The 25695-nt window shown below is 41.9% G+C and overlaps 3 protein-coding genes across 5 annotated transcripts in view; all 3 read left to right on the top strand.

The window, feature by feature from the left end:
• Positions 1 to 17006, top strand: part of LOC110676864 — a 58402-nt gene extending 41396 nt beyond the window's left edge. For all 3 annotated transcript variants that reach the window (XM_021846314.1, XM_021846315.1, XM_021846316.1), the window contains exons 3-4: positions 6126 to 6229; positions 16685 to 17006. In XM_021846314.1, coding sequence (XP_021702006.1) covers positions 6126 to 6229; positions 16685 to 16894 — 314 coding nt within the window. In that variant the 3' untranslated portion in view covers positions 16895 to 17006. The remainder of the gene's footprint in view (positions 1 to 6125; positions 6230 to 16684) is intronic.
• LOC110673993 (ankyrin repeat domain-containing protein 39) overlaps positions 1 to 24070 on the top strand; it is a 65488-nt gene extending 41418 nt beyond the window's left edge. Inside the window, exons 3-6 of the mRNA XM_021846313.1 lie at positions 6126 to 6229; positions 16685 to 17848; positions 22956 to 23159; positions 23215 to 24070. Coding sequence (XP_021702005.1) covers positions 17716 to 17848; positions 22956 to 23159; positions 23215 to 23465 — 588 coding nt within the window. The 5' untranslated portion in view covers positions 6126 to 6229; positions 16685 to 17715 and the 3' untranslated portion in view covers positions 23466 to 24070. The remainder of the gene's footprint in view (positions 1 to 6125; positions 6230 to 16684; positions 17849 to 22955; positions 23160 to 23214) is intronic.
• LOC5578961 lies at positions 16978 to 23598 on the top strand. Its single transcript, XM_001664089.2, has 3 exons — positions 16978 to 17852; positions 22956 to 23159; positions 23215 to 23598. The coding sequence occupies exon 1, from the start codon at positions 17016 to 17018 to the stop codon at positions 17346 to 17348; it is 333 nt and encodes a 110-aa protein (XP_001664139.2). The 5' UTR covers positions 16978 to 17015; the 3' UTR covers positions 17349 to 17852; positions 22956 to 23159; positions 23215 to 23598.
• Positions 24071 to 25695: the final 1625 nt, after the last annotated feature.

The raw sequence follows: 25695 nt of genomic DNA, 5'->3' as shown, positions 1-25695 counted from the left end.
GTGATTATAAAATAAAGTCAAAGTTCAAATTGATGGTCAGAAAACATTATATCGGATAAGGGAAAGTTGATTGTATTGTTCTCAGCACCCGCAAACGTTTTTTTTGTGTGTGGAATTTCCAAATGAAAACTGGAAGGCTGTATCCAAAATAGGCTGTGGTATTAATGGAAATGCTTCTCAAATAACTGGTTTATTGACTCTTACTTAACGGCAACAGAAACAAAAGCCACCATCAATCAATACTACAACTTCTGTGATTTTCTGGCAATTCCAGAAGACTTTCACGGCGTGGAGCTTATGAAATAGACTGACTACTCGTTGAAAATCAAGAGGTCCGTATTGAACCATATCAAAAGGTCCGGATTGGACCAACACACATTTTGAGATGTTCAAACTAGTTGAGCACAAACAGTGCATAAGCATATCAAAACCATATGGTCAGATGAAAGCTTAGGCTTAGGGGATTCGATTAGAAAATAACACAGAAAGATTGGAGAATTATTAACAACTACCGAAAAGCTAAACATTACATATAATTTGCAATTGGATTAAATTGACAAATTGATGTGAAGATTTGCGCAAAAGTTACACGTCTTCTCAGTGAGAATCGAACTCACGACTCCCTGATCTCTAGTTAGGGCGCGTTACCCCTACGCCATGAGAGGACTCATGAACGCAGAAGTTAACCTGAATTCGATTTCAGCTCAATAATCACGTGGTCCTTTTTCGCAAAGTGCACCTCTTTCGGAAGAATTAGATGCCATTCCAAACACAACGCATCCTATTCATATCCAATGCCAAAACAAGTATTTATCGAGCAACGGACTCATGTTCCGTAACCGGTCGTTTGAGAACGTCGCCACCCATTGGAAGCCCACACAATAGAAACCTCAGCCAGCACAGTTGCTGGCTAGTGTAGTGTGCTATTTCAATACCTCATAGCGTTGGGCAAATTTTTCTAGAACATCGATGTTACTGAATCGATTCACATTTGAACTGCCGAATCGATTCTCCGATTTAATCGAATCCTTTGAATCGATGTTTTTGAATCGATTCGAATCGGATAAAAATTGACATTTATGAAGCTTGAAGTGACACCAAATACATTTGCATTCGATTTCAACAGCTTTCAAACAAAACAGTTTCGAAAATCAATCGAACAAATTTACTACATCAAGATTAGTTCAAGTGTGGTTTCGATTCCACAAACTCATTAAGAAATCTTTAACGATTTGTACAAAATGAATCGAATCAAAGAATCGAATGAAGAGAATCGATTCACCCGATTTTAGGTGCTCCAAACATCGATTCAAAAAATCGATTAATCGGAAAGCAAACATCGATTTTCGGAACATCGATTCAAAATCGCCCAACGCTATACCTCAAAAATAATGCGCTCTCGGGCTAGGCATTGTGTGTAGTTACACACCAAAATTTTATTGCTGTAAACCAGCAATTTTTTGCTAATTTTTTTGTGCTGTAAATTCAGCAATCGATCGAGCAAAATGAAATTTGCTGCATCATTCCGCAAAGCAAATTCGCATAAAGGGGCTGTCCATTAATTATGTAAGGGTTTATGGGGGGTGGGGGGGTTTGAGATTTCTTACGCATCATACAATTTATTTTAAATTTTCATACAAAAAATCTTACTATGGGGGGAGGGGGGTTGAAAAACCCCGAAAATTGTCTTACATAATTAATGGATCGCCCCAAACATGACAGCTGTTTTACTGATCATCCAGCAAAGTACATTTTCACTTGCTAAATAATCAGCACTTGGATATTTGTTACTATAGTATGGGGTTTTTGCTGCTTTCCAGCAGTTTTGGGTCACCAGGTCCTGGTTGATGAAAAGTTTAGGTAATAGTCGTCATGAAAATTATAAAAATGCTACTCCGTTTCATGCCATAAACATTTATTTTCATATTTAAAAATTATGTGTTGCTCTTCGTGGGGAAAGGAAGAGGCAAAGCACCATTCGCCGTTCCGGTTGTGTTAGCATCCTAGAAATAAACACTTGAGTTGTTTATCAATATTATATATTTCACTTAATACAGTACTTACTTAGATATTCCGAGGGATAAAAAATATTAGTTGTTACATTTTTCATAAACCTTCAAAATGGTAAATAGGACCAGTGGGAGAAAATTTTCTCGTTTTAAGTTTCTCAGTTGACAAGTACTACTTTTGCTGGAGTTCAGTAATTATGTTTGCTGGTTTACGGCAAAATTTCAAATAGATTGCTGGTTATGAATCATTTGTCATACAAGTTACCGAAAATCAGTAAATCTGATTGTGTTGACAAGTATCCAGCAATTAAGATTACTGAATTCCAGTAAACAATTACAGAATTGCTGTACATCAGTTAAGTGATGTATTGCTGAATTGCTGAAACCAAATTGCTGGAAGACAAATCGAAAATTTGGTGTGTAGAGATCAGGGAGTCGTGAGTTCGATTCTCACTGAGAAGACGTGTAACTTTTTCGCAAAACTTCACATCAATTTGTCCATTTAATCCAATTGCAAAAGTATATGCAATGTTTAGCTTTTCGGTAGTTGTTAAACTTCCACTCGGCTGGTTAGCCGTAAACTACGATTCATAATTAAAAACAAGTATGGAGAATTATTGTCAACTACAGAAGCTTGGAAATAATGTTAACCGATAGCACACTAGAGCACTTCAAAACAACAAACTAATATAAAAATCAAACGAATTAACTGAAAGGCGTCAAACGTATTGTGTTAGATCCAGACGGTGGGTAGAAAAACGGTACACGCGATCTTTACAGTAACGCCAGTATTGAAAAATCATTGATGGTCCGAATTAGAACAAGGTCCAAATTGGCTGGAAAATTCGACAATTTACATTTTTTATATTCAAAAAAGGCTTGTTCTTCGAAAGCATCATCAATCAGAAGCCTACTGAAAAACATCAAGTTATTTTTGGAGCAACAATTTTTCAGGTTCAATTATTTTTAGAGATTTTTTTTTTTAAATTTTAAATGGAACTGATATGAGTAGAATGTTTAGGTTTAAAGTATGTCCTGACGGAAGCACTAATATAGTATTAATATGGAAAATAACCTATGCCTTCATAGCGTTGCTCATTTGATCCCTACGTCACATTTAAAGCACAATAGAAAAACAAATGCTTTATTTTCAGAAGACCTTCCAAGGCACAATGACAACCATCAAAGCTGGGAACACCGCTGTAATGAAATCAAATTTATTTTCCATGTATTGATTTCATAATGTGTTACTCTGAGATTACTTATCAAAATATTTTGAGAAAAACGCTTACAATTTGCTGTAGCTCGATGAATATGTGTACAAGATTTTAAAAGTGTGCGATTTTTTAATAAAAAATAAAAAATATACCTAAGAATGCGGTTAGGAGTCGCGATTTAGCTATGTTTTATACAAATATAGTTTCTTTAGAAATATAAACCAATTTTTAAAACGATTTTAATTTACTTTCTTACGGGGAGTAAATGGATGGTGATTAAGAAAATTTGAACATAAAAGATTAATCACTAGAATGACCTAGTGTCAGAGAACGGTGGAATATTATTGATTTTTTTAAACCGCTACTTTCAGTAGCATGATAAAGGATACTAACATACAATTTGTTCATATAAATGAGGATTTTTGATATGCGAAAAATAATGCTTAACTATGATGAACAGTTTTTCTTAGGAGTTTTTGGAAAAACTTTTTAGCTCTTCAAACAAAAGCATTTTGTAAGATTTTATATTTTTATAACATTATAGAATAATAGTTGAACGATGCACAGAAAACCGATTACGATTTTATCAACAAATAAAAAAGATATAGTAAAAACAAAGTGTAAAATCAACAGTTCTTATTCCTGCGTGAATTATTTTTGGGAAATCCACAACTGTCTATTCTAGGATTGAAGAAATTCGTTTGAGAATCAATCTAGGAAACTCGTGCCTCTTTTATAGTAATTTCTTCAATGACTCCTCCATGGATTCTCCCACCAATTTCTCGCTGAATTCCTCCAGGGGTTATTTCACGGATCTCCAGGGTTTTTTCATGAATTTTTCAATGAATTCGACCACGAATTCTTCATGATGTTTCCTCGAGAAAATTCCTTCAGAGATTTCTCTATGGAATACTCCAAGGATTACACATGGTTAATGAGTAATTTCTTAAGTAGATTGTACATGGATTATTCAAAAATTAATTTATGGTTTGATACCAGAAAATATTACAGCAGTCATTCTAACGGTTTTGTACATAAATTTCTTCCAAGGGCCAAAAAGTTTTCAGAGAACGTTCCAATTAATTCTGCAGCACATTATCCAGGGTTTTGTTGGGTAATTTGTTCTATAATTGTTATAGAATCTTCAAGAGTTCCTCAAAGGACTAAAAGCTCTTACAATGGTCAGTGAGGAATGTTTTCAGACGGCGTCGCTGGTCGTTGAGGACTGGTCCGTTGACTAATGGGATGCTTTCTGCAAAGGACAATAATCATTAAAGTTTTGGTGTTTTTAGAGAAAAAAAAAGAGTTTTCTCTTGTAACATTTTTTAATGCAATTCATCGGGATTTTCATGAATGATTACTTTTATATTTACATGCAATCATGAGGGCATTTATGGTTGAAATTTTGAAGAAATTCTGAACAATCATTATATTGCCAATCTCTGGAGTAACTTCTTAAGGTATCCTTAAAAACTAACAGAATAAATTTAAAGAAAGGAATACTTTTGAAAAATGTGTTGGTTTAGATTCAATAATTGTTTGAGCCAGTTTACAAGATCAATAAAGACACGAGAGGTATTTATCTGATGCAAAACATGACTTAACTACATGTCGGATTCCCCAAGAAATGTTCCCTTGAACTTCTTAAAACTTGGTTTGTAAAATTGTGAAGTTCGATGTGTCGCAAGGAAGGAGTACCTTATGAAGCTAGTTGAAATTGAAGCCTAAGATATGCAGAACTGATCAAACTAGTCAATCTTTATGTTGGTGAATATAGGTTCGTGACTTATACCTACATTCTGCAATGCATTCCGCAGATCTCTGAATTGTGTGAAAAATCGGGTTCCTTTTCTTTCCCAATAACTCTTATCTTTTTTCAACTTTTATTTTACATACACTCCTAATCCATGCACTTTAACTTCCGTCAATCCTAGTTCTTTCCAGCCGATAATAATGTTCACCAATCACATCTAATTAAACCACATTATTTTAGTTAAACCTCGCGCGCGAATCTTGCCTTCTTTATTGTATGCATATACCGTTTTGTCTCAAATTCTGAACAGACTCATATTTCGAACACTCGCTTTTTGTATGGTGATTTGGTTGAAATGTTTCGCTGAAATATGTCATCGAATTACCAGGAAATGGCAGTCAATTGCAATTCACTTTAAACATATTCAAATCATAATAAATCTTGAATTCCACTAGAGTTTCTCTAGTGGAATTAAATGGTATAGTACTAAATTCGGTATTTTCATCTACTTATATTCAAATCAATTTTGGACCTGTGATGATGATGAGTGATGATTTCTTAGTTAGAGGTCAGTAGATCTAGGTCAGATAAATTTATTTACTGAATTATTCATTTGAATACGATTTATCTGTGCTGTTCGGAATTTGAATCAAGGTGTTCGGAATATGAGACAGAATTAACAAAGTGTTCGGCATTTGAATCAAAATGTTGTTCCATACTTTTGCATAAAAACAATACTAAACAAGTCAAGGAAATTTCCTTTACAAAAAGATCCTGGACCGACCGGGAATCGTCTGGGTTCGCATGACCTTCAGCATGACGTTGCGCGGACTCTAACCACTCGGCTAAGGAAGGCCCGAATATATATTATGAACTAAGATTCATGTAGCCATTGCAAGACCAAAAATGTTTCAAATGTTTTGTATATCTGGACCTCTTATGTATAGCAAAACTTGTTCGTTTATATTTTTACTGCACAGATAACTAAATACTAAAGGCACAAATCTACTGAAGAAACCGAAGATAGGTGCACAATCTTTCACTTCCAAATAATATAGAAGCTTGGTCCTGAAAGGGTTAAAGTCTAAGAAGAGGTGCTCAACAGTTTATTACAACAAAATGTTGATTACATTTCGTTTTTTCCAGCGGCCGATCTCGAACAGCTGAATCGATTCCCCTCCGGTGGATACAGTGATGAGTCTACGATCGTCTATCTGCAGCATCCGTGTGTGATATTGACTGCACTAGAGGTAAGTTGTTGGGATCGTTGCATACCTTCCTACTTAAGAATCGTACCATTTGTTCGAGCAGGGTTTAGTTTTTTTGGGGGAATGACTGGCACAAATTTCTTTGCACCCATTCAGAAGTAGGCACCAAGAAGCTCTTTCATGGGAATCGTTTACCTGGCCACGGTAGTCTGGGAATGTGAAATATTTTGAAGTTATACCCTTGCACCTTCATCTTCGTCGATCAACTTGTTCGGCCGTTTAGATAAATCATCCATCCTACATGATCTGGTGCCGGTAATGGGAAAATTTGCTGTTGTTTTATTGTGCTCTTATCTGTGCTCTCTTCGGGTATGGAGCACTTTTACATGCCGCTCGAAACATATCTGCATGCATGCTCCAAAGCAGGCAGAAACATAACGCTTGGTTCTGTTAAGTTGCTGCTCGTCACGCAAGTGTTTTTCCGCCAAGTGGGTACCAAGAAATTTGCAATTGTAGGATACGGCGGTGCCTTAGGGCGTTGTGTTTAATTGCGGCTTAATCGAGACATTTGCATTTTAATATGTCAATTCATGGAAGGTATATGTAGCTTTTACGATTGAAAATTACCTATGCTTTGTTGAATCGTTCTAAATGGTTGTTAAATGTGAGATTAAATCTGATGAGCTTTCAACGCTTATGAATATATTAGATTTTTTTGTACAATTCCCATATGCTTTAAAGGTAATAATATAGCATTCTGTAAAACCTTGGAGTAGTTCTTCGACATCACACATATAGTTCTTCAAAATGCAATGCATCAATTCCTACATTGTAAAAGATTTCTACCGGCAATATAAGTTGAATATTAAAACGATATTTTTTTAGCTCTTCTACTCCTTGAGAATTGTGTGACATTCATATGTCCAAATATCGTTTGCCAGAATCCATTCGCCAGAATGATTTTTGCCAGAAAACTAATTCACAAACGGATCATTTGGCAGAAAGTAATTCATCAGAATGGACCGTTTGCCGAAACACCATTACATATTACATTACATTTGCCGTAGTCGTTTAGAAATTGTACAGGTTAATTGAATTCACCTGCTTATAAGAGAAAAAAGCATCGTTTCATTCAATAAAATTATTAATAATTTTATTCGACATTTGTTCCAATGTTGCAACATTGGATATTCTATGTAACTCATTAATGCTTTATCACGGAGCAAGCTTCAAAAGAATTTTCAGAAATTTATATCGAATTTACTGCAGAGTTTTTCCCTGGTATTAATACTTCAGCTGGTTTATATTGGGAGAGTTTAAGTTAAGCATAATCAACGTGCATAGCCCACACTCCGGAAGCACTGATGATGACAAGGACGCATTTTACGCGCAGCTTGAACGTGAGTAAGACCGCTGCCCAAGCCACGACGTTAAGATCATCATAGGAGATTTGAACGCTCAGGTTGGCCAGGAGGAGGAGTTCAGACCGACGATTGGAAAGTTCAGCGCCCACCGGCTGACGAACGAGAACGGCCTACGACTGATAGATTTTGCCGCCTGCAAGAATATGGCCATTCGTAGCACCTATTTTCAGCACAGCCTCCCGTATCGTTAAACCTGGAGATCACCTTAGCAGACAGAATCGCAAATCGACCATGTTTTGATCGATGGACGGCACTTCTTTGACATAACCGACGTCAGAACCTATCGTGGCGCTAACATTGACTCCGACTACTACCTGGTGATGGTGAAACTGCGCCCAAAACTATCCGTCATCAACAATGTACGGTACCGACGGCCGCTCAGTACAATCTAGCGCGACTGAAACAACCGGATGTCGCAAATGCGTACGCGCAGCATCTTTAGGCATCGTTGCCGGATGAGGGCGAGCTCGATAGAGCCCCGCTTTAGGACTGCTGGAGGACAGTTAAAGCAGCCAAAGCATTGTCGGATATGTGGAACGCACCTCAAGAAACGATTGGTTCGACGAAGAGTGCCAGGAGGTTTTAGAGGAGAAGTATGCAGCGCGGGCTGCAATGCTGGAGCATGGTACGCGACAAAACGTGGAACGATACAGACTGAAGCGGATACAGCAAACCCGCCTATTCGGGACAAAAAGCGCCGCCTGGAAGAGGTGGAATGCCGAGAGATGGGTTTGCTGTACCGTTCTCAAGAAATACGGAAATTCTATCAGAAGCTCAACACATCCCCCAAAGGCTTCGTGCCGGGATCTTGACAGACGGACGCGAGGTGATCGAAAGGTGGAAGCAGCACTACGATGAACACCTGAATGGCGCAGAGAACACCGGCACAGAAGGTCAGGACAGCGAAGGCGATGGGTATGTCAGCACAGCGGACAGTGGAAACCAGCTCCCACGATGGGGGAAGTTAAGGATGCCATTCAACAGCTCAAGAACAACAAGGCGGCAGGCAAACAAACTGGAGTGTGAAAATTATCGTGCAATCCTAAACGCCGCCTACAAAGTGCTATCCCAGATTCTCTTCCGTGTCTATCACCTATTGCAAACGAGTTCGTGGAAAGTTATCAAGCAGGTTTCATCGATGACCGCTTGACAACGAGCCAGGTCAGGAGTACCCTACACACCATTTGTTCATTGAATTCAAGGCGGCATACAACAGTATTGGCCGTGTGGAGCTATGGAAGATCATGGACGAGAACAGTTTTCCCGGGAAGCTCACAAGATTGATTAGAGCAACGATGGACGGCGTGCAAAACTGCGAGAAGATCTCGGGCGAACACTCCAATTCGTTCAAGTCTCGACGGGGACTACGACAGGGTGACGGACTTTCGTGCCTGTTGTTCAATATTGCGCTTGACGGTGTCATATAATCTGCCCTCGGGCTAGACGAAGAATGCAACGCGCACACACAGACGCACAAAGAGAAGAACGCGGTGCAGCATTCCGAGAGGCAAAGTAGGCTCTCAAAAAGGAAATGAAGACTCGGAAACGGGCATGGTTTAATAGTCTATGCGAGAGTGCCAATTCGAGTCCATGGGGTGACGCCTATAGAGTGGTAATGGCTAAGACCAAAGGTGCCATAGTGCCCCAAGAAAAGTCACCCGAGTTGCTGCGATCGATAATCGATGTACTCTTCCCGCATCATCCTACAAGCCCATGGCCCCCAGCGCCGTATGCGGCAGATGAAGGAGAAGAAGTAGCGACGGTGACGAACGAAGAGCTGGCAGAAGTCGTGTCAAACAAGGCACCGGGACCCGATGGTATCCCAAATGTTGCCTTAAAAGCGGCAGCGAATGCGGATCCGGACATGTTCAGAACCACGATGCAACGCTGCTTAGATCGAGGAATCTTCCCGGATGTATGGAAGTGACAGAAATTGGTGGTACTACCAAAGGCGGGGAAACCATCAGGTAACCCGTCGGTGCATAGACCTAACTGTCAACTAGATACGACGGGCAAGTTATTGGAGAGGTTGATCCTCAACAAGCTAGTACCGTATACGGAAGGTGCTGACGGCCTGTCCAACAACCAGTTTGAATTCAGGAAAGGTAAATCTACTCTGGACGCTAACCAATCGGTCGTTCAGACAGCGGAGGGGGCAATTGAGCATAAAAGGAACGGCGTCCGTTACTGCGCGGTTGTCACTCTGGATGTAAAGAATGCGTTCAACAGCGCAAGCTGGAAAGCGGTAGCCCACGCACTTCATCGCCTCAAAGCTCCGGTGCTGTTGTACAAGCTTCTAGAAATCTAGTTTGATGGTACTGTTTGACACAGAGGAGGGGCAGAAAAGAGTTCGAATTACCGCGGGAGTACCTCAAGGTTCAATTCTGGGCCCGATGTTACAGAATACGATATACGATGGCTTCGCCGACGACATCACCCTAGTGATCTATGACGAATCGATGAAGGGAATAGGTTTGACAGCAGCGCACTCTATCTCCATAGTTGAGGAATGGATGAGGTTTAGGAAACTAGGACTGGTCCATCAAAATACTGACGTGGTGGTGGTCAACAACCGCAAGTCCGAGCATCGGGCGCTTATCTCGGTAGGTGATTGCACCATAGAGTCCAAGCGATCCCTTAGTCATCTTGGGGTAATGATCGATGACAAGCTGAGCTTCGCTAGCCACGTTGAATATGCCTGTAAAAGAGCATCTACGGCTATAGCGGCGCTTTCGAGGATGATGTCTAACAACTCTGCTGTAATTGCCAGAAAAAGCAAGCTACTGGCAAGCGTGGCGCTATCCATACTAAGGTATGGAGAACCAATCTGGTCAAAAGCGCTTAGAACCAGCAGAAACCTAAAGCGGGTGAAAAGCACGTACAGGATAATGTGCTTAAGAGTAGCAAGTGCATACCGGACGGTATCTAAAGAGGCCGTGTGCATCATATCCGGGATGACGCCCTGCGGACTCATCATCAAGGAAGATGTTCAATGCTTCAACCAAAGGGGTACCAGAGGAGTGCGCGATACGCGTAAAGAGGAAACGCTCAGAAGTTGGCAGCAGGAATGGGATAACTCCACTAAGAGTAGATGTACCCATCGGCTGATATCAAATCTGTCAGATTGGTATGTAAGAAACCATAGACCAATCTAATTGCCCGCGTAGTAGTGCAATGTTGACAAAATTTTCTTTGTTTGCTGTGAGAACTGTTAAAATATTGCTATTGTTTGCTGTGAGGAAGCAAACATAAACATAATGGCTGCCGAGCATTCACTTCCTTGTTGGACTGACGTTGACCGAAAGCTCAAATGACATCAAATAAACATCGATGCGTTTTCATTCTGAGGAAATTGACTTGTGTAAGATTGATCGAGCGTTGGTGTTTTTTTTTTCCTTCTAAGCAATGGGGGGATAATCTGCTCAACAGACTCCGGACCGAGGTCCGGGAGTGTGGGGTTGGGGACCATTTACTACATGCAAGCAGTAAACACGACTACACTCCCGACCCACTAAACCATTTCCATTGCCGCCAAACCCTTCGTCTCTCCGGGACCACCAAGAAGGCATTGCTTCGGAGAGGGGCTATTGCACATCGCATCCTCCAGGTTAGCTGCGTAGCCATGCAGCAACGAACATCGATGACACGCTTAGGGGGGTCCACCAAGGTAGCATGCTGGCGCTTTGCCATCTTCGCAGGTGGTCCTCGCCTCCCATTGTCCGCTGAAGGCGGGCTTGGTCGACCCCTACGCCCGCGCCCAGCTGCACCGCAGGTATCAAGAACTGATACTGCGGGCTTCGCAATTTGACCTACTGAAGGCTCAGGCCCTATCAGCTAGCACCAGCTGGGATTGCTGACGAAGGGGCCTCCACCTGCCCCGAACAACGAGAGGCTCGTATCCAACCCAGTAGGCCGGCGCCGCGACAGCAGCGCTACCAGGATGTTCTCCCCGCGGCCACTTAATCGCTGTAAGGGTAGATTTCGACCGTAGGGCACCGGTATGACCTACGTAGCCGACTGCGAACCCTTGGACCACCTGTTGTTTAACGTCTGCACTAGTCACTCCTCGAGTCCACTCGCCACCTCCTTTGTAGTTCCGAGACGATGTGGGTGAGAGCCGATGAAACGGCATTCCAGCCAAACTAGTCTTCACACATCCTCTGGACCAAACTGACCGGAGTCGTGTCCCGACCGCATGTGGCAAACATGCGGTCACGCATTGTGCGGAAACGCGGGCACACGAACAAAACGTGTTCCGTCGTTTCCTCTAAACCTGCACAAACTGGACATTCGGGAGAACCCGCATGACCGAAACGGTGTAGATACTGTCTAAAGTCCGAAAGGACCTGTGTCAGGTGGAATGTTAGTTCCCCATGGCGCCTATTGACCCAGATATCTAACCTCGGAATCAACCTGTGAGTCCACACTCCCTTGGTGGAACTGTCCCACGCACGCTGCCATAGAGGCCAGTCTGGCAGTCCGGCGTATGCCTCTTGTGCCGTGCATCGTGTGACACGGTACGGTACGCGCTCGCAACCCTCAGGCACATTAGCCTATAAGTACTCTCCAGCTTGCTACGGTAGCTATCGGTACTCAAAGCCGGGACAGTGCCACAATACCTGTGGAGGCTCTCTTGCAGGCATAATCAACGTGGCTACCGAAGGTAAGCTTATCGTCGATCATCACCGCCAAGTGTTTGACGGAGCGCTTCGAAGTGATCGTGCAGTCGCCTACACTGATCACCGCTTGCTGCACCGACTTTCGGTTGTTGACAACAACAGCCTCAGTTTTGTGGTGAGCCAATTCCGGTTTCCTGGAGCTCATCCACTCCTCCACAATTGCGATCGAGTGGGCTGCATACAATACCACTTCTTCGATCGATTCACCGTAGACCTCCAGCGTAATATCGTCGGCAAAGCCAACGATGACCACACCCGCCGGGAATTTTAATCTCAACACCTCGTCGTACATGACATTCCATAACACCGCACCCAGGATGGAATCTTGCGGGACTCCGGAGGTTATGTGAAAGCACTGCCGACCCACCTCTTATGACACATGACTAATACCCGATTCTGGAAGTAACTTTCGAGAATCTTGTACAGGTACTCGGGTATCCCCAGACACAGGAGCGCATCAGCAATAGCCGCCCAACTGGCACTATTAAATGCGTTCCTTACATCCAGAGTCACTACTGCGCAGTAGCGAATACCCCTCCTCTTACGCTGGAGTGCATCTCAGCGGTTTTCTTAACCGTCAGAATAGCGTCTACGGTGGACCTCTCTTTCCGGAAGCTGAACTGGTTGCTTGAGAGACCATTTACACCCTCAGTGTACCTCAACAGTCTGTTGAGGATGATCTTCTCGAGCACCTTCCCCACCGTGTCAATCAAGCTTAATGGTCTATACGCCGACGGGTCACCGGGTGGTTTCCCCGCCTTTGGCAATAGTACCAGGCTCTGCCTCTTCCACACATCTGGAAATACTCCCTCGTCCAGGCATATCTGCATAGCAGATCTGAACATACCGGGAGCCTCCAAGATTGCTACTTTGAGGGCCAGGTTCGGAACTCCGTCCGGACCTGGTGCTTTCCCCATGCTTAGGGATTTTGCAATCCCTACAAGTTCCTCATCGGTTACCCTATCCTCATCGCCAGCCCCAATCCCCGGCTGTCCTACGAAAGGAGGCCATGGGCTAGGGTTGTGGCGCGGAAAGAGCCCCTCGATGATCCCCTCCAGCATCTCTGGAGATTGCTCTGTAGGAGTCATTGCACCTCTTGTCTTCGCAATCACGATCCTGTAGGCATCACCCCACGGATTCGCGTTGGCACTCTGACAGAGTCCCTCTAAGCAGGCCTTTTTGCTTGCCCTTATCTCGGACTTCAACGCGACTTTGGCAGCGGTGAACACCGCCCGTCGTTCTTCACGCTCCTGCTCGGTACGTGCTCGCTGCATCCGTCTCCTGGCCCGTAGGCAGGCACGGCTCAGGTTCGCAATTGCTTGAGTCCACCAGTACGCCGGTGGTCTCCCATTCCTAGGGTGGATTTTTCTAGGCATGGTCGCATCGCATGCACGCGAAAGCACCGCTACCAGTTCGTCCCCGGTTAGGCCGAGCAGGTTACGCTCACGGCGGAGCGCCTCCCTAAGTACTTCGTCATTGAAGTACGATGTCTTCCACCAACGAGGGCTTGGCCTTGACCTAGCCGCTTCCTCAACCCGCTGCCTGCTGTTGTTGTTGTCGATACTGTAGCGAACCGCCAGGTGGTCGCTTTGAGTGTAGGCATTGTCTACCCTCCAGTTCGAACTACTCGTTAGGCCAGGACTACAAAAAGTAACGTCGATAATCGACTCCGCTCCGTTTCGGCTGAAAGTACTTTTGGTACCAACATTAACCAGATCGACATCTAGCACGGCCAGTGCCTCTAGCAGGATTTGGCCTCGCTGGTTCGTGATACGGCTTCCCCATTCCACGGCCCAGGCATTGAAGTCACCCGCTATTACTACCTTCGCCCTGTCAGCACGGTCGTCATACAGTCCAGCATCTGCGTGAACCGCTCGGTCGACCAACTTGGAGGCGCATAGCAGCTACAGAAGAGGACCCCGTTTACCTTGGCGATTACGAAGCCCTCGTATGTAGTAGACACCAACTCCTGGACGGGGTATTTACCCGGCGTCCATATCGCCGCCATTTTTCCGGATCCATCCACGACCCAGTTGCCGTTGCCGGCGGGTACTCGGTATGGGTCCGATATGATGGCGATGTCCGTCCTCCACTCAGCAACTGACTGATACAACAGTTGCTGAGCTGCGTCACAATGGTTCAGGTTCAGCTGCGTTACCTGCACTGTGACTTTTCGTTTATGGCTCTTTTGAAGGTCGGGCACCTTGCGCCTCCCGTTGGATGCTTGTTGTTCACGGACTTCCCGGAACAAATCAAGCACTTGGGAGGGTTCTTGCAACCTAGTGCCTTATGACCTTCCTCACCACAACGCCTACACAACTTGGTCCTATCAGGGCCTTTACAGCCCCAGGACTTGTGTCCTAGCTCCCTACACCTAAAACAGATCACCGGTTGCTCATGTATGTTCAGTGAGCATACTGACCAACCAACCTTGATCTTACCTACCTTAGCAGACCTATTTGCGTCCGCCACAGGTAGGTGTACTAAGGCCACCTGAGTACCTGCCGGACCTTTCCGTAGCTGAACGCCAGCGGTGGGCACCTGAATCTCGCACTGTTGCCGCAGTGCCGTGACGAGCTCTTCTGCGTTGGTGATCTCGTTAAGGTTCATCACCTTCAGAGTCACTGACTGCTCACCTCGACACCCTCGCCAAGGACCTCTTCCGCCAAACTTTTGTAGGTGGCGCCCTTGCGCTCCTTGTCGCGCTTAAGCTCGAGAATCATTTCACCTGTACGAGTGCGTTTGACACTGCGTACGTCGGCTCCTAGATCTGCGAGCTTCGCGTCACTGCACATCGCCTTCAGGACTTCCGAGTACTTGGACTCTTCCGTCTTGATGATGATCGCATCACCCTTTTCGCGCGTTGGTGTTCGTGGCAGTTTACTTGTAGACCTCTATGAGGACGTGAATTTCCACCTGACGCAGTTTTTGTCAGGACATGGTTGCTATAGACAGTACCTGCATAGGTTCGGGCACTCAGAATTAGACTGGCCCTTAAACAAAAAAGTTGTAAAACTCAAAGGGGCATCCCCTAGATATGTGCCTTAGGGTAAGAAAAAAGGTCTCTCAAAATTTCAACTCAGTTGGTTGCGCCACCTGCTGGCGCATTCAATTCGAAGTTTGTATGGGATTTTCGTTTCAAATATATTGAAAATAGACCCTTGGTCACTGTTTCGTTCTGTATACTAATTTATCGTGTTCAATTGGGCCCAGAATGACAAATACACTAGCTGATACCTTAATGAACATAATTGCAGAAGGTTGTATCTGGATTTAAGCTCATTTTCATTAACATTTCAGTTGTTGAAAGTTAGGCTTAGTTCAAAACTCCCGTACAGTCACATATATGCATGCGTCTTGCGCAGCAGTTCGCCCAGCGTCATAGGTGGCTATGATGCGCCTAGTGGTAACCATCATGCTATGTTGAAGGAATGCTGAGCTGTATTGCAGATCTACTTCAGATAGTTAAAACACCAACTTTATCACTTTTAATCATGATACAACCTTCTACAATATTGTTCGCTATGGTATCAAGTAGTGTTTTTGACATTCTAGGTTCAATTTAACGCTATCAACGGTTTTCCTGAACCAAACAGTAGATGATGCACTGTTTCTCATATGCTTGAGCTGGGAAACCCATATTAACTTCAATTCAAATGCGCCAGCTCATGGAACGATCAAATGAGCCGAAATTTTCAGGAAGTCTTCCTCTAACCCTAAGGAATAATTCTGGGGGGTGCCCCGTGGAATGATACAACTTTATTTTTCTTCCATACTGAGCTGGGCCAGTCTACTCAGAATCTACTGCGTGCCCCAATTGTGCTGGTGTGGAGCAAACAGCGGAGCATGTCGTGTTCGATTGCCCCCGTTTCATTGTTGTGAGAGGTCGCATGCTCGCTACATGTGGAGGAGACACGCCCCCCGACAATATAAAAGAGAGAATGTGTGCAGATGCCGAGTGCTGGAATGCAGTAAGGCTGTCACTCACATTATGTTAGAATTGCAGCGCCTATGGCGCGCCGATCAAGAGTTGGCTGCATAGGATTAGCTCTGCCGAGGCTGGTTCATTGTAACATTGTTTAAGTCGGCTAGGAGCAACAGTTTGCCTAGGCTGCTTCTGCTACATGTGTTAACTGATATATGCCCTGGCCCCTCCCCGAATAAATACCGTAAGGTGGTTCCGGGGAGGTGAGGATCTGTGGCCAAGGGTAATGTCGGTGAACTCTGTACACTACAAAAATGGGCTGGTTTACAGATTTCCTCTTGTAAAAATAAATTAAAACTCGTATCATTCAAAGTTGATTGTATTTTGGAAAAAAGCCTGATTGTTGATTACTTATCCACCATTAAAGCACCTCAATTCGCTAATTTAACAGTACAATCTTTCTTTGCAGGTACTGGGATACCGCGTGGTCGCATCGTCATCGACTGCGGTCAAACAGGACTACAACGAGTATATGTGGACTATGCGAAAGGAGTTTCACGATCCGGAGCCATTCGTCAGTGAAACTTCGTCCGCCATCGTCGAACGGGAGAACCTGGCCAACATCGGCCGCGAGGTGAATAACTACCCACCCAGCAATAAGATTGACGTTCCGGAATAAACCCCGGAGGTGGAGGTTAAGTTCCAGCGGAACAGATTTTAGTTTGGTGTGAACCCTCCTCAATAACGAATTACGTGTGTATCTGTTTGTACGCCTGCGCGTATTTTTACTTTTGAACAAGATGGAATCGCCAAACTCGACGACGAACCAGCACTCGCTCACGAACAATTTGGTAACGGTGCCGATTCCGATCCTCCCGTCGGAGGGAACCTATGCGTACGTGTTCGTGAAGGGATCGCTGTATGCCCGGGACAGCTCGATCTTTGGCTGCTCCACGGACGAAGTGCAGGCCCTATCGAAACGCTTTCAGATTAGTTCGATTCCCATCGACAACGGTGTGGTCATCAAGGTGGCTCCCTCGCTGATCATCAACTCGCTGGCCCAGTTGGGCTACAAAGTCATCTCGAGTACCGGCGAGGCCGAAGTCGTATGGACACTGCAGCGTGAGCTGTAGAGCACCAGAGATTGTTCTGTATAGTTGAATTGTTTGAAAAACACGCAAAAGCTTTTATCAAGTGACCACTTTAGCCGTTAAACCCGTTATTTTAAGCCACCAAGCAACACTGGAGCCATTCAACTGGTATTCCTCCTGCGCGCAATAACAGCCTTTCCTGTACAAAAAAAACGTAGTTTTGTGTAACATCTCTACATATACCTATGTATCTACCTATTAGTGTGTTGTGTGAATTCTTCGCATCCAGCTATTTTGCGCCGTCACCTTGTGCCTAATTTCGACCTTGTTACCTATTTTCATCCCAAAACGAAGCCCACGCCGCCATCGACGACGACGACCAACGGAGTCAAAGCCCACAAGCAACACAATGGCCACAGCGGATCAGCATCATCTCCACCACAACCAGCAGCACGGCGATCATCAGTGCAACTGCAGTAAAAGTACGACCGCGTCGCAATCGCTGGATGAGCTGGAGTTTGAACGGGGGATTTGGACAGCCGGTAGGTACGATATCTGGATAACTTACAAACTCGAGATTCCACCTTGAATTGCTCCATAAATTTCTCCTAGAATTTCATAAGATATTCCTCCACCAATTCCTCAAGAGATACATCGTGAAATACATAGCATTAGAATTTTCCCAGGAACAGCTCCACTATTTTCTTCAGGATTTTTCTTCAAGAAGTTGTTCAAGTTTTTGTCCAAGATTTTCTCCAGCAGTTCTACCAAGGATTTCACCAAGAGTGTATGCCCAGGAATATATTCCAAAAAAAAATCTCTTCAAGAATACCTCTGACATGTCTCTTACTTACGAATATTTCTATGAATATCTCAAAGCAACTCATCAACCTCTGAGGAATTCTGAAAAATATTCGGACAAGTCAGAGATATTCTTGAAGAGAATTTCTTGGGATAAGTTTCTGAGTATACACTTGGTAGAACTAGTGGTATCCTTGATGGAACTAATGGAGAAAAACCTGGACAAAAACTCAAGGCTTTTAGTAGTTTTCTATTATGAATTACTCTAGAGATTCTTCCAGTGGTATCATTAGCAACCAATCCGGTAACAAGACTGGTAGCAAATCTCTTTTTAAAGACTTGTTCACTTTTCTAATACAAGTCTCTTGAAAGTAGTCCGTCAATCGTTTTGGTAGCCATGTTGACATTGGAGCTCGCAATTCCAAAATAATGAAACACAGTCCTCATAGTTCATATTGATCCTGAAAAGTATCACTATATGCGCTGACTTGCAAACAGCATGCTGATACTTTTTCAGATGCGTCAGTGCAATACGAACTGATTTTCGTTAAGGCCGCACGGGACAGTGTTTTAATCACCCTCTCCATTTTTTAAGAAGCAAATCTCAAGTATCACTCAATATATCGATGCGAAAAATGTATCACTTCAATTATATACATGTAGTGCACAACCCAATAAATTTTCATCGGTTCATTAAAATAAGAGATTTCCTTCTGCAAAGTTTTGATGATAATTGTTAAAGTGAGACAACAGATAGGGAAAATAACACGGTCCCCCGTGTCACCTTAATTCGAAAATGTGACAAGATTTAGCAACAATCCCCAGGTAACATTGGTAGGTGAGTAATTATTTATTCAGCAGAAAAAAGGCTGTATACACAGCATTTCAGTTGATTGTTACTTAGGTCATCCACGACGTGTACAAATTTCAATGACGCCCTATTTTGCCTTAACCCTCTAATACCCAACCCCGCCTTTAGACGGGGTACACTTTGGAATTTTGTGTATTTTTTCGTAGCTCGCAAATCAAAATGATTTTATTTTTGGCTTATACCTTGACTTATGACACGTATATAAGAAAAGTTTTTTATGACTTTTGAAGCTTTTTTGTATTTTTAGAAATTGTTTGAAAAATTGCATTCTTATATAACCTACAAATGCCTGGGCTTCATTTAACGTGTAATATAAAAAATCGTACCTTTTATATTTTTCTACGATTAACCTATCACAAACGAGGAGCCTGGTTATATTAAAATCATTTCAAACCTGTTATTCCGTTAGTTACACGGAAAATAAAATACGCTTCGAAAAAAAATTAAAAATTTAATATTTTTAAAAATACCGTAACAATTTAAATTTTTATTATTGCCAAAAATCAACAACTAGAAAAGGCTTCAAGAAAAAATTAAAAAAGCTAGGGATGTTCAAAAATAAAAATTATAAAAACCATAAACCAAAATTTAAAAATTTGCGAATAAAAATAAATAAATGCCCAAAACGTGTTTAGAACGATTTTAGATAACGAAAAATAATACTTAAATCGAAAATAAAAACTTGGGTATTAGAGGGTTAATTTGCCTTGATTTAATCCGTGCCTTTTCTAAGCAAAATGGTCTCCAATGTTCCTGGAATCCTGGTGTAAATTATTGCTGCTACAGATTTTTCTACCATACTTCTGTATTCCTGGCCCCCGCAACGCAGGTATATCATCTTTCCGAGGTGCGTTACGGGGTAAGATTTACCAATCAGAACTCTAGTCTAAAATAGAATTTATTTTACAGGGTGTCTAGGTACTACCCGGAAAACCTGGAATTATCAGGGAATTTTATACAATCTAGAAAAAAAAGTTGCTACCAAAACGCCTCTTTGCCTCTTCTACAAAAATAATAAACTTTGTAGAAAAACAGCAAAACTTACAACAAGTACAAAAAATAGTACATACATGTCTCAAGTAAGCAGGTCTCTTTTTACGAGTCTTGGTCATTATTTTAATGCATGTCTGTAAAACGACACTAGCTTTGGCTAAGGTTTCTAAAGACATTTTAATCAAAATGGACTCTAAAGTCATTTTTTTGCCATAAGGTAAAAATGCATCGAAGCCAAACCTCAAGAGCACAAATCTGAAGAACCAAACAATTGTTTCAGCTGAAACATTGATCAATTGGTCACTCGCTGGTGATGACCAATCGATCAAATTTTCTGGTTCTCCAGAGTTGTGCTCTTGAAAATTCGATGTTTGGCTTTGATGCATCTTAATCTGCTTGCAGTGAATTCTCGTGCAACATTCTAGAGGCTCCGGAGAAACCTTTAGGGGATATTGCAAGTTCTTGATAGTATTTTTCACATATCCAGAGGAATTCTTCAGGAATTGTAGTGATTGCTCCAGAGATTCTTGCTGGAATACTTGGAAACTCCTCCAACGATGCTACCAGCGATTTTTCAAAATATGTATGCTTAGCGTAATTTTCTCAGAATTTAGTGCAGAAAATCTGACAGCACTCCAACGTTATTACCTCCAGTAGTTTTCCCAGAGATTACCCTAAAAAATCCACCAGATGTTTTTCCACTGATTCTTTCACTATTTTCTCCAGTTGTTACTTTTAGGATATTTCCCACAGACCCTACTACAGGAGTTCTTCCACAAAATTTATTCCAGATCAAAAATAATGATTCGACATCTTTCCAATAAACCTTACCATAATTCCCACGCCGATTTTCTCATAAGGATTCTCTCATGAATGGCTCGAAAATTCCTTCAGGCATTATTCGATGAAATCTGTTATAAACTTTTCCAAGAATTGCTCGATTCGACATTAAGTTCCTTCAGAAATTTCTCCCGGTATTTCATTAAAATATTATTGCTGCAGTTCAAACATTTCTCTAAAAATCTAAAAAAATTCAAGCAAATTTCCCAAATCTCCATTCGTTCTTTAAAACTTCCAGGGTTTCACATCAGTGTATTACTAATTATTACAATTACACTCCAACCTCTTTTTACGACCGTTGTTTTACCGACGGTTCGTTTTACGACCACTTTTTTACGACCAAAAATCAGATTACAGATCGTTTTTATAAATGATCAATATCTTAAAAAGTATTCAAATTAGAGGATCATGATGTTCAGCAAAATTGTTCAGTAGTTCAAGGGCTAACATATGGTGGTCATTGAATTGTGGAATTCTGCATCGAAATTTTGTTTTGCGGATATCTCAGGATCCTGAGCATGAAACATTTATTTTGCAATTATCTTAGGATCCTGGCCACTTAGAAAGATGGCGCCTTCGGCAAAGTTGTTCAGTAGCTCAAGGACTATCATTATTCTAGCAAAGAGATTCGAGATTTTGCGGCACTAGTGAGCATGAAACTTTTGTTTTGCGGATATCTGAGGATCCTGACCACTTAGAAAGATGGCGTCTTCGGAAAAGTTGTTCAGTAGCTCAAGAACTATCATTATAAAGGCTATGAGATTCAAAATTTTGCCATCAGGCGGCGCTAGTGAGCTTAGAACTTTTGTTTTGTGGATAGCTTAGGAAGGAGTTACTTTTCTAATTGGTCAAGGTTCTGAGCTATCCCTAAAACAAAAATTCTATGCTCACTTGCGCCTCCTGGTGGCAAAATCTCGAATCTCTTAGCCAGAATAATGATAGTCCTTGAGCTAATAAACAACTTTGCCGAAGACGCTATCTTTCTAAGTGTTCAGGATCCTGAGAAATCCGCAAAATAAAAGCTGCATGCACACTTGTACTGCCTGGTGGCACAATTTCACTTAAGCAGTGTTGCCAGCTACGACAAAATTTTGAACTGGATTACAGTTAAAGAGTATTCCTATGTTGCTAAGCATTATATTTTTCTGTTCCGCTCAAGTTTTCATCAACGATATGGCTGCTACTTTCACACGAACAACACCCATATATCCAAGGTGCATGTATGGATGTAAAGATCCATTTTCCATTTTCCAGCCTCCAAATGTGCAAATATTTGGCTATGCATAAACCAATAGACAAACATCGGACAAGGCCCTCTAGTTTTAGCAGTAAGAGAAAAGATAACCATTTAAAAGATAAAAAAAAGTGAAAGTTATCGTAATTCTACATATGACGACCAAATAAGGAACCATTCTGAAAATACCTGATATACTTTCCCTACTTGAGAATTCATCCACGATTTCTTCCAGGAATTGCCTCAAGAAGAAGTTTTATCAGGGATTACATCAGGTTTATTGTAATAATTCCTCCTGGAGTTTTTTCGTCACAAAATAATCCAATAGTTTTAAAATATTCTTAGCAATTTCTTAAAGAGATCTTGAAAGAATTCCTGAATTTTTTTTCAATGATTTTCGTGGAAAATTTCTATAAATTCTGAAGAAATCACTAGAAAATCTATCTTTAAACATTCCTGGAGAGAAGTTCCTAGTTAAAGTCTTAATAAAATCCCAAACAACAATTTTGAGAAAAAATAAAACTGAAAAATAACTGTTTAAATTATTGAAGATATCTTAAGCGAAAATCTTGGACAAAATCATAGGAAGATTGTTGGAAGAATCACTGAATGAATATTCGAAGAACTTTGGTGAAATTTCTGAAAGAATATTTAGAGGAATTCCTGAAAAAAATCTTGGTGGAATTTTTGAAGTATTTTCTGGGATGTCTTCTCCTTCTTCTTATCACAGTACGTGTCCAATGGGACAAAACCTGCTTCGGAGCTGGTATTCTAAGAGCACTTCCACCGACCGATTGGGAAATGAACCCTGATTCTATCAGCATGGCTTTGCTTCGTATCCGCTGACGTTACCACTAGGCTAAGAAAGTTTGGTTAAATTGTTAAATTGTATTCCTTCTCTTCATTGTAGCAATTGATAACGATGAGAGTAAGCTACGATCACTGATCGATCGAGGACAACTACACGCAAAAGATAACTCGGGATATACGGCTCTACACTACGCTGCCCGGAGTGGTCACCTTTCAATCTGCCGAATACTGCTCGACGCCGGCATAAGCATTGACGAACAAACGCATGGCGGAGTGACGGCACTGCATCGGGCCGCAATGATGGGTAAGTTGAGCCTTCGATTTCACTTTACTGTTACTTACACATCCTACTTCCACAGGCCACATCGACATCGTCAATCTCCTGCTGGCGCGAAAAGCCAACCCATCCGTGCAGGACAGTGATGGCAAAACCGCTCTCCATCGGGCAGCGGAAAAATCCCACCTCGAAGTGTGCCGCAGCTTACTCCAGCGTGATGGTTCCAATCTGGCGACGATTCGCGACTGCAAAGGAAAAGTCCCCCTCGAACTAGTGCCAGAACGATCGTCCCAACGAATTGAGCTGCTCGAACTGTTCAACAACGTGCTGTAGTGGGCTGTAAACTCCGGGTTCATCTTCTGCTCGAAAAATCAAACTGAAACAAGTCTCGAACCCTTAGTTCTTTCAGTGTGCGAAGTGCTTGAAGGTATCGTTAAATTTTACGTAAGTACATTGAGTTGTAATCGTGCGAAACAAAATACACAAACCTTAATCAATAGTCTATACTTTGTGATAGTTGCTCAGCGATGTTGTAATTATTATGTAACTAGTAAGTGTTTCCTGATTCAGGTAGTTTTCTAGAATCACGCACCAATACCATGCAGTGTGGAATGAAACTGGTGATTTTTATTGTCAAACGAAACTTTCGTTGAAGAATTGAATTTTATGAATATTTTTCGATGTCAACCAAATTTTTATAGGGACATTTTTCATTATTCAATAACAATAGACTCATTTATCTATCAACATACCTATTCTATTGTAAGTGTTTTGTATAGAAGTACAACCATCTATCTATCTACAACTAAAGTTTTTGTGCAAGTGATCGAACATTATTACCTAGTAGATATTCACAGTGATTTGTAAAAGCAACAATAATTTGCCAATAGAATTGTTTTATCTTACTGTGTAGCAATAAAGTCAGATGTAATAGTGCATTTAACGTTTGTGTTTCCGTTAGATATCACAACACCTCTTTCATTCTATATCTGATTTCCATATCAGGTATCAGAGGGCCAGTTTTAGAAGCACGTTTCCACATATTGGGATACTGCTGTTACCGTCTTATATAGAGCCTAGTAGTGACAGGGACTATTCGGTAAAACAGGTATCAATGAAGATAAGTTTCATTGTGATTATGCACTCGGTCGTATTCGAGTTATACGCCGAGTAAAATTTTCATGGATTCTTCAAAATTTCAACCTTCCAGGCATGGGAAAAGTCATACATTCACACTCAAAATAATCCAATCGTCATTGTTACGTGGAAAATCACGTAGGCCAGTTCAAATTCATTTTATCCTGACTTTACCTGACTAAGGTAATGATCACCAGGGCATATATAATCATCAAAAAGATACCCGGTCATTTTCACTACGGTAGCCCATTACACTTACGTGAAATTCACGTAGACACTTAATTCATTCTGAGTTTTGACATTTGCACATTGCGTTCATTCTGTGTTCAGCTCAAATTTAAAGATGGTGGCCACTAGTTTTTTCAAGAGCATTTTTGATATTCCGCTTGATCGTTTTCGAGGTAAATATGGTTTAAATACAGTCGCCTCTCCACATCTCGATATCGAAGGGACCATCGAGATAGGGAGAGATCGAGACATAGAACAAATTTTTAACGAATACTAGATTGAAAATCACTCCGTTGCCAGGAAAATCAAAAACAAACAAATGTCATTTCGTCTTCGCAAATTGTTTTGAATCTCTAAAATCTAGTCTAGTAACCTTTGATAATGGGCATATCGACATACGGAGAGAAAATTGGGAACGAAAATCACATCGAGATAGGGAGATATCGAGATAAGGAGGATATCGAGATATGGAGAGTGGAAGTGTATGCAGAATGAAGGGACCGAAAAAATCATCGACATAGGGAGAGATATCGAGATGTAGAACATCGAGATGTGGAGAGTCGACTGTACTGGATAATACTATATTAATTAGGAGTTTATCTAATTGATTGACACAGCAAGGCCGACACGCAACGTTTATAACGAACCAGCTCCTGAATGGTTTGGCACCGGCCGGAGTCAAACGGAGAACGTGCATTTACTGTAGTTTTTTACCCATTCTACAGACATGTTCGAATGCCGCTGGACTATACCGAGAATACAATTATACAGTGTTTCAAATCACCTACAAAATGCGTTGCTAATTTATGCTGGGTATCGACTGAATCTAATAAATATTTTAATTTCTCTAGTTTATTGCTTTTTTCTAGAAATTGAAAAAAAAACCTCCGGAAGCTAACTCGAAACAGGTGGTTTCATTAAAATATAATAATAACTTCTAGTGAAAAAATATGTGGGATTTATTGGGAACCTTCGTGACAACTACGTGAAAATCCACGTAGCTGTTACGTGAAACTTCAATCGAAAAAATGACGTTCATTAGTTCATGCGTTTATTCGGTGCTACGTTACATCCACGTAAGTGCTACGTGAAAAGTGCGATGGAAAAAAACCACGTATGTTTTCACGTAGCACTGACGTGTGGATTATTTTGATTGCACGTTCTTCTTTATGAATCCGTTCGATGCGTTGTCAGGCTC

This window comes from Aedes aegypti, chromosome 2, assembly GCF_002204515.2.
Source record: "Aedes aegypti strain LVP_AGWG chromosome 2, AaegL5.0 Primary Assembly, whole genome shotgun sequence".
Classification (NCBI taxonomy): Eukaryota; Metazoa; Arthropoda; class Insecta; order Diptera; family Culicidae; genus Aedes; species Aedes aegypti.
This window is presented reverse-complemented; position numbering and strand designations above follow the sequence as displayed.

Coding starts and splice junctions, on each gene's coding strand:
- LOC5578961 (XM_001664089.2), top strand. CDS start 17,016: ATGGAATCGCCAAACTCGACGACGAACCAGCACTCGCTCACGAACAAT.